Genomic DNA, 7,938 nt, shown 5'->3' with positions numbered 1-7,938 from the left:
ATGTGGTGCTCGATGTATGTAGACAAACATCCTAAGATAGCTATATTCAAAAAGGAGGAAGACTAAAGGGATCTAAGTAAAAGTAGCATAGTAAAACTTGATACCAGTAGACTGTGATAAGTCATCCATGTATATTGCAACCACTAAGAAAACTGTGCAAAGTGATATACTCAAAACCACTATAAGTAAATCAATATGGAATCCAAAGATTTTTAGGTAATTCACAGGAAGGCAAAAAAAAAAAAAAAAAAAAAAAAAAAAAAAGAGAAACAGAACAAGAAACAGAGGAAACATAAATATTAATAGCAGCTTTACTTCTAATAGCCAAAAGCTGGAAACAACCCAAATGTCCTTCAGTGGGTTAAATGGTTAAACAAACTGGTACAACCAACCATACTATCGAATACTATTCAGCAATAAAAAGGAACACACTATCGACACATGTAACAACCCGGATTAATCTCAAGGTAATTATGCTGAGTGAAAAAAGCCAATCTCAAAAGGTTACGTATTGTAAGATTCCACTTCTACAGGTCTTGAAATGACAAAAATTATGGAATTAGAGAACAGCTGGAGGTTGGTGGAGGTTACAGTTGGGGGCAGGAGTGTGGAATTAGATGGGACTCAGGGAGAAGCAGGAGGGAGTTGAGAGGGGAGTGGTTTTGATTATAAAAGAGCAGGAAGATTCCTTTTGGTAACAGAAGTGTTCTGTATCTCGCTATAATGATGGTCACACAAAACTACACATGCAATAAAACTGCTTAGAACTAAATACACAGGAATGAGTGCATGCAAAACTGATGGAATCTGAGTAATGGGTTATATTTATATCAGTTTCCTAATTTTGATATTGTACTATAATTATGCAAAATGTTACCATTTGGGAAACTAGGTAAAGGCTTCATAGGATCTCTCTGTATTATTTCTTTTTTTATTGAGATATAATTGACACAATATATTAGTATACCTAAATGTTTTGGTATTTGTATATTTTGTGTATATTTGTATATTTGTGAAATGATCACAATAAATCTAGTTAACATCCATCACCATACATAATTACAAATTTCTTTCTTGTGATGAGAACTTTTAAGATTTACTCTCTTGGCAACTTTCAAATATACAATACAGCATTATTAACTATAATCGCCTTGCTTTACATTATATCCTATGATTTATTTTTTTTAATTTTTATTTATTTTTGGAGAGACAGAGCGTGAGCAGGGGAGGACCAGAGAGAGGGAGGCAGACACAGAGTCTGAAGCAAGCTCCAGGCTCCAAGCTGTCAGCACAGAGCCTGACGCGAGGATCAAACTCACAAACTGCAAGATCATGACCTGAGCTGAAGTCAGATGCCTAACCAACTGAGCCACCCAGGCACCCCTATCCTATAACTTACTTATTCTACAAGTGAAAGTTTGTAACTTTTTACCCCCTTTACCCATTTTACCCACCCCACCTCCCACTTCTGGTAACAACCAATCTCTTCACTGCTATGAGTTCAATTTTTGTTTTATTTTATAGATTCAACGTATAAGTGAGATCATATGGTCTTCATCTTTCTCCGACTTATTTGACTTAGCATAATGACTGACCTGAAGTTCCATCAGTGTTGTGGCCAATGACAAAATCTCATTCATTTTTACAGCTGAATAATATTCATATATATATCTCACATTTTTACTTATCCATTCATCCATCAATGGACACTTAGATTCCATCCATGTCTTGGTTATTGTAAATAATGCTTCAGTGAACATCTTTTATCTTTTTCATATATCTTTTTCAGTTAGCATTTTCATTTCCTTCAGATAAATGTTCAGAAATGAGATTCCTGGGTCATATGGTAGTTCTATTTTTTATTTTGTGAGGGACTCCCATAGTATTTTCCACAGTGGCTGCACCATTCCCAAAATAGTGCACAAGGGTTCCTTATTCTCCACATCTGCCAACACTTGAATAACCATCTTCCCAGACATGAGGTGATACCTCTTGTAGTTTTGATTTGCATTTCCCTGCTGATAAGTGATGTTTAGCATCTTCTCATGTGTCTGTTGACCACCTGTATGTGTTCTTTGGATAAATGTCTATTCAGGTCATCTGCCCATTTTAATTGGATTATCTGGAGGGTTTTGGGTGTTGAGTTGCATGAATTCCTTATACATTTTGGATATTAACCCCTTATCTGATTTATCCTTTGCAAATATTTTTTCTTCATTGGCATGTTGCCTTTTTATTTTGTTGATGGTCTACATTGCTATGCAGAAGCTTTTTAACTTTATATAGTCCCACCTGTTTATTTTGCTTTTGTTGCCTTTGCTTTTGGTGTCAAATCCAAAATATCATTGTCAATATCAATGTTGTCAAGGAACTTGCCTAGTTTTCTTCAAGAATTTTTATGGATTCATCTTATTTTTGTGTCTTTACTCCATTTTGAATTAATTTTTGTGTAAGGTGTAAGATATTGGTCCAGTTTCATTCTTTTGCATGTGGCTGTCCATTTTTCCCAGCAACATTTATTGTAGAGATATTCCCTTCACCATTGTCTATTCTTGGCTCCTTTGTCATAAATGAATTAACCATATATGCACAGGTATATACATATATTTTTAATATGGAATAGTTCACAAATTTGCATGTCATCCTGGAGCATGTGCTAATCTTCTCTGTATCCTTCCTGTTTCAGTGTACATGCTGCTGAAGTGAGCATGGTATATTATTTCCAGCATTTGCATCTTTAATTTTCTCAACATAAAAATTTTTACAAGTGTCTCTTCCAGAAGACCCTTTATAGACCTAATGCCAATATGATGTTTTCCTCTCATGGGAAAAAATGGGAATAAATTACGGTGGTAATAATGATTCTCCAGTAAATCTTAGCAGGGTGTCTATACATATTTCTCAGAGAGAAAAATTTCACATTATCTCAAGAAATGGAACATAAAATGTTTTCAGAGTTCCTATATAAATTCTCTCTTCAAAAGTTGCTCCATGTTACTTTTTAAAGTTATTGCTAAAAGTCAAAAAGGAAGCAAAGGAAGCTGACCATTAGACCTACCTTAAAGAGGTTAGGTATAACTTCCTCTTTTACTAGAATGCCAGTTTATAGGAAATAATCTTATTCTATCCCTAAAACTTAGGGAGCCAGTTTGGTTCAGTCATGGAAAAAAAAATCTTCATGTATTCATCAGACTTATGAAACCACAAGTGAGAGGTGGAAACCAACGTGACAATTTATTAATATTGTGTATCAGTGTTTCTAGGAGAGATCAGTAGTGGTCTACTGACCATGGAGTGGTCAATAGAAACGGCTTTGGTTTCTATGTATTTTGGTGTCCAGAGATTGTTACATTGCAAGTTTTAAATAATGTGAATGGGTCTAAATCAAGGAAACTAGAGACCCCTAACATGGCATATCCAATAATGGGACATGTCCAGGTAACAGAGTATTCTTTTATCTCCAGACAAAATGAAGCACAGGTGTTTTTCTAAACCAATGTAATATAAACCAATGTAATATAAATAATTTCATACAAAAGATCATCTTCAGGAAGACATCTGGATAGAAGGAGAGAACAGACCTTTTGCTCTGAGGATAAAATACTGAAGTTTAGGGTCTAAAATAGTTTCTAAAACTGTGATCTGAGGCTTAAGGCTAGGGAGTGAAAGTGATTATATGTGAACTATTTATTATATACAAAATGTATATGTGTGTGCAAATAGTCTGAAAGATGCATAGACTTAACACAAAGAGACAAATGGTAAGTTGACTACACCCATTTTATTTCTTTGTGGTTTTTAAGTCATTTATATACAATTAAAATCAAGCCAAATCACAAGTTAAGTGTTGTTTTAAAACATCACAGGATTCATGCCAGAACTCTCATTTATATTTTTAAAAAAAATAGTTCAAGTTTACTACAAGCCACCATTTTAAAAACCACATATATAAGTCATATAATCACATTTAAGTTAATTAAAGAAAATATATTTCAACTTCAGCATACTGTAGTAGCTTATTCTAGCCTTAATAGACTTTTATAAATTATGACATTGAGGCAAAAAATGTTGAGAACGTAATATTTGTTTAGGCCTCACAGAGTAAAAATTGTTCTTCAGTCACAAACAAAATCTACACATTTTCTCAATCAATCCACAAACTAGCTGAAACATAGGCATTATTATTCAACTATATAAAGAAGCCAAGATTCAAAGACATTAAATAACTTTTCCAAGGGTACTCATGAAAGACACGCCGGGTTTGATTATAATTCTGATTCCAAATTGTTACTTCCACTTCATTATACATGTATTTATGACCAAAAATATGAGGATCACAAAATATGACTTGAAAAATGCCCACGGAAATATTTTAAGTGATCTGGATAGTCTTTGTTTTTAAACTTGGTTAAGTTTTTCAAAAAAGGTTTCACTCAATTGTTCAAATGCTAAGACCACATTGTCATCTTCATTTTCACATAGTTCACGCAAGGAAACACTGTAAATGGAAATACACAGCATTTTAGTGAGAGTCAGTACTATAAGAAGGACTTTCTCCATGTGGGAAGAATTAAGAAAATCCCATTACATGATGAAATGTTAGAAAAATATGAAGAATGATGATAAGAAACATGTTTATCTTAAAAAAAAAACTTGAATGGAAAAAATAACAAAATAAAGATAACAAAACAGTTCCCGTACAGTTCCTCTTCATGTCAATTACCAAGAGGATTTTAAAGGCCAACAAATTTCATGTAAACCTATCCCTCTTCCCTTCAAAAGCAACAACACAAATTCCCTTCCTTTCTCCATACACCTCTTTAGAGGCTATTTTGTGATTTTTTTTTTTTTTTGGCTACCTTGTCCAATATATACTGAAACCCACAAGTAACTACTGCTAAGAAGGGAAAAATATTACTTCCTTTACCTAGATATGTAAGAAAATTAAAAAAAAAACAGGGTGTAATAAACAGAATAATGGTCTTCCAGAGATATTTATGTTCTAATCCTCAGAAATCTAGGGCCATGTTAGTTTACATGGCAATGGAGAATTAAGGTTGCAGATGGAATTGAAGTTGCTGATCAGGTGACTTTGAGATGGAAAAATTATTCTGGATTTTCTGGGTTAGCCCATTATAGTCTCAAAGGTTCTTGTAAGCAGGAGAGGGAGGCAGGAGAGAGCTCATCTCAGTGTAAGACTTTCCCCACCATTGCTGGCTTTGAAGAGGGAAGGGGACCATGATAAAAATAATGCCAGCAGCCTCTGGAGCCTGGAAAAGACAATAGAGCAGATTGTCCTAAAGCCTCCAGAAAGAAATGAGCTTTGCCAATATCTTGATTTTAACCCAGTTAGACCCATTTTGGATTTCAGGCTTCCAGAACTGTAAGATAATAAATTTGTGTTGGTTTAAACCACTAAATTTGTGGTAATTTGTTATAGCAGCAATAAGAAATGAATATGCAGGTGAAAAGAAAGGAGAGAGGAAATCCACAAATGAACCGTGCAGCTGCAGTGATAAAGTACTGAACACAATCAGGATCTGACATTTTATCAACCTCTTGTAATTCCTATTACCTTGGTTTCACTAGAGTTCCAGAATTTTTCCTAATGTCTTCATTGACCTACTACAAACAATGACCAGATCTGTATCTGTATCACTGAATTTCCTCCTAGTTACAGACCTATAATTATGACACCGACCATTTCCTCTTGAATGATTTCCCACAGATATTATGTGACATATATAAATTCTAACTCATTATTTTTGGTTCTTAGTCCTCCTCCAACCTCATCCTCACTTCTATGTTTCTTATGTATCATTAACTAAAATAGAAACCTTGTTATCTTCACCAACTACATGGCCTTTATTGACAGTTTCTTTGAATACTATCTCATAAATACTTCTCTAATCATCATTAGTTCTATTTCCTTAATTCAGACCCACACCCACTCTCACCTGCATGGCTGTTATAGCCTTTGAGTTTCTGCCACATATATAAGCCATACACATCTCTGTCACACATATAAACCATAGACCCATATCATACTCATGTCTATGCACTGTCTACACATTATTCAAAATATTAAACCCAAACTCCATAATATGAGAATTAAGACCCTTCTCAATGTATCCAAATTGTCTTTAAAGCTCCTTTAAGCAACTCAGCATCTTCCCCCATCCCTATTACAACTCCCATATTCCCCATGCCATTATAGTGAGATCGAAGCCAATATCTGACATATCAGGCCCTTTCTCATTTCTGTACTTTGAAAACACTATTTCCTCCACCCCCTTAATATACCTTAAGACTTAGTGAAAAAAATTACTTCATTTGAAAATCTTTCTCTGAATCCAAGGTCAAGTTAGTTGCCCCCTTATCTGTCACCCTAGCACTTATTACCTTTTTAATATCTACAAGTAAGTTTCCTCACACTACACTGTAAGATTATGTTTAAAGAAGGGATAGATTTAATGATTAGCTGTATCTGAAATGCTTAAACATATTCCTCAAATCAGTAATGTTTCAATAATTTTTAAAGAAAAAAATGAATGATATTTCTAGGATCAGATTTTGAGACAGCTCCAAAGTCTCTGGAGTTTCTTGAGATGCTCTTGAATAACTATGAGCTACTCAAGAAATACACTACATAGAGATACTCAAGAAACTAGAGCAGTTCCCTCTGCTCTAGCATCCTCATAGTTTCATTCTCTGTATAAAACATCCAAACAGGTCTAACTAATCTTGTATCAAAAAAATAAAAAAACAATGACCTAATTAGCAACAACTTCATGAAGATGAAGAGATTCATGGCAAATTACATGTATTCATATATGTGAAGAAATATAATTTTTAAAGCAAGTGATAGAAAAGGGAAAACCCATAAAGTATTAAGGTACATGCAGAACAGAGGCTTTAGGAAGATGTATATTTAACCAGGAAATACATGATGGGCTTAAGGATGGATCTTCTAATAGAGCCTTAGGATGGGGGTATCCATATAAAGTTTGGAATTGTTTGGGCCCCCACAGAGCTCTGTTAAAGATGAAAACAGGAAGCCAATATGAGAGATTAGTGTCAGATGAAGCCTGGGCAAAACACTGTATAAAGCAAGAGAATCCAGAATATGTAAATTGATACATAACCAGGGACCAATGGAGCCCTAAGGGGCCCTGTGAAGTATCATGTATCTGACAAACACTGGTTATGAAAACAGAATACTAGCATCTAGGAATTCCTGAGGTTTTGGAATATCCTCCTATTATGCAGTGCCTGAGGCTAGGGTTCTGGTCTGAATTAAATCTTACGTCAAATGGGCTTTGGAATTAATTCTATTATAGAATCAGTGCAACAGGGTGTTGAAGAGAAGCTCTGCAAATTGTTTGGGGAGTTGAAAGGCGTGACATCTAAGAAGCTCAGTGTCACTTCTAAGTATAAGGTCAACAGGGGTGCCTGGGTGGCTCAGTCAGTTAAGGATCTGACTACTGATTTCAGCTCAGATCGCGATCTCGTGGTTCATGAGTCTGAGCCCTGCATGGGCTCTGCACTGACAATGCAAAGCCTGCTTGGGATTCTCTCTCTCCTTCTCTCTCTGCTCCTCCCCTATTCATGCTCAAGCACTCTCTCTCTCAAATTAAATAAACTTAAAAAAAGTATGAGGTCAACAAACTCAATTTAATTACCATTAAAATTTTGGAAAATATGAAATCAATATTTAAAGTATATAACATACCTGATAGATCGAATGGTGAGTGCAAAATCTTTCAACAACTCATAAGCAGTTCCTTCATTCATCCTAAACAAAATATCATTTTGAAAATTAATAGTATAAAAACATTAAAGAACTTATTTGATACTGAAATTTTGGATTTGTCAATAAGAGATTACTTTCATCTGTCAAGACATGTTTATTAGAATGCCACAATCCTTAAGGATAAT

General features: G+C 34.6%; 1 protein-coding gene and 1 non-coding gene across 6 annotated transcripts in view; both read right to left on the bottom strand.

The window, feature by feature from the left end:
- Positions 1–2,608: 2,608 nt before the first annotated feature.
- Positions 2,609–2,710, bottom strand: LOC128776788 (U6 spliceosomal RNA). The gene has a single exon (XR_008421959.1). It is a non-coding gene; the product is annotated as a U6 spliceosomal RNA (small nuclear RNA).
- A 1,052-nt stretch (positions 2,711–3,762) lies between these two features.
- DDX60 (DExD/H-box helicase 60) overlaps positions 3,763–7,938 on the bottom strand; it is a 106,873-nt gene continuing 102,697 nt past the window's right edge. For 4 of the 5 annotated variants that reach the window (XM_053901140.1, XM_053901139.1, XM_053901141.1 and 1 more), the window contains 2 exons: positions 7,733–7,795; positions 3,763–4,498 (listed from right to left, as the gene is read on the bottom strand). In XM_053901140.1, coding sequence (XP_053757115.1) covers positions 4,399–4,498; positions 7,733–7,795 — 163 coding nt within the window. In that variant the 3' untranslated portion in view covers positions 3,763–4,398. The remainder of the gene's footprint in view (positions 4,499–7,732; positions 7,796–7,938) is intronic. The other variant, XR_008421638.1, reaches the window with a different exon arrangement.

The sequence above is a fragment of the Panthera pardus genome, unplaced genomic scaffold, assembly GCF_024362965.1.
Source record: "Panthera pardus isolate Hobbes unplaced genomic scaffold, ASM2436296v1 HiC_scaffold_13, whole genome shotgun sequence".
In the NCBI taxonomy this organism is placed as follows: domain Eukaryota; kingdom Metazoa; phylum Chordata; class Mammalia; order Carnivora; family Felidae; genus Panthera; species Panthera pardus.
The sequence above is the reverse complement of the archived record's forward strand: the minus strand, read 5'-3'. Positions and strand labels throughout refer to the sequence as shown.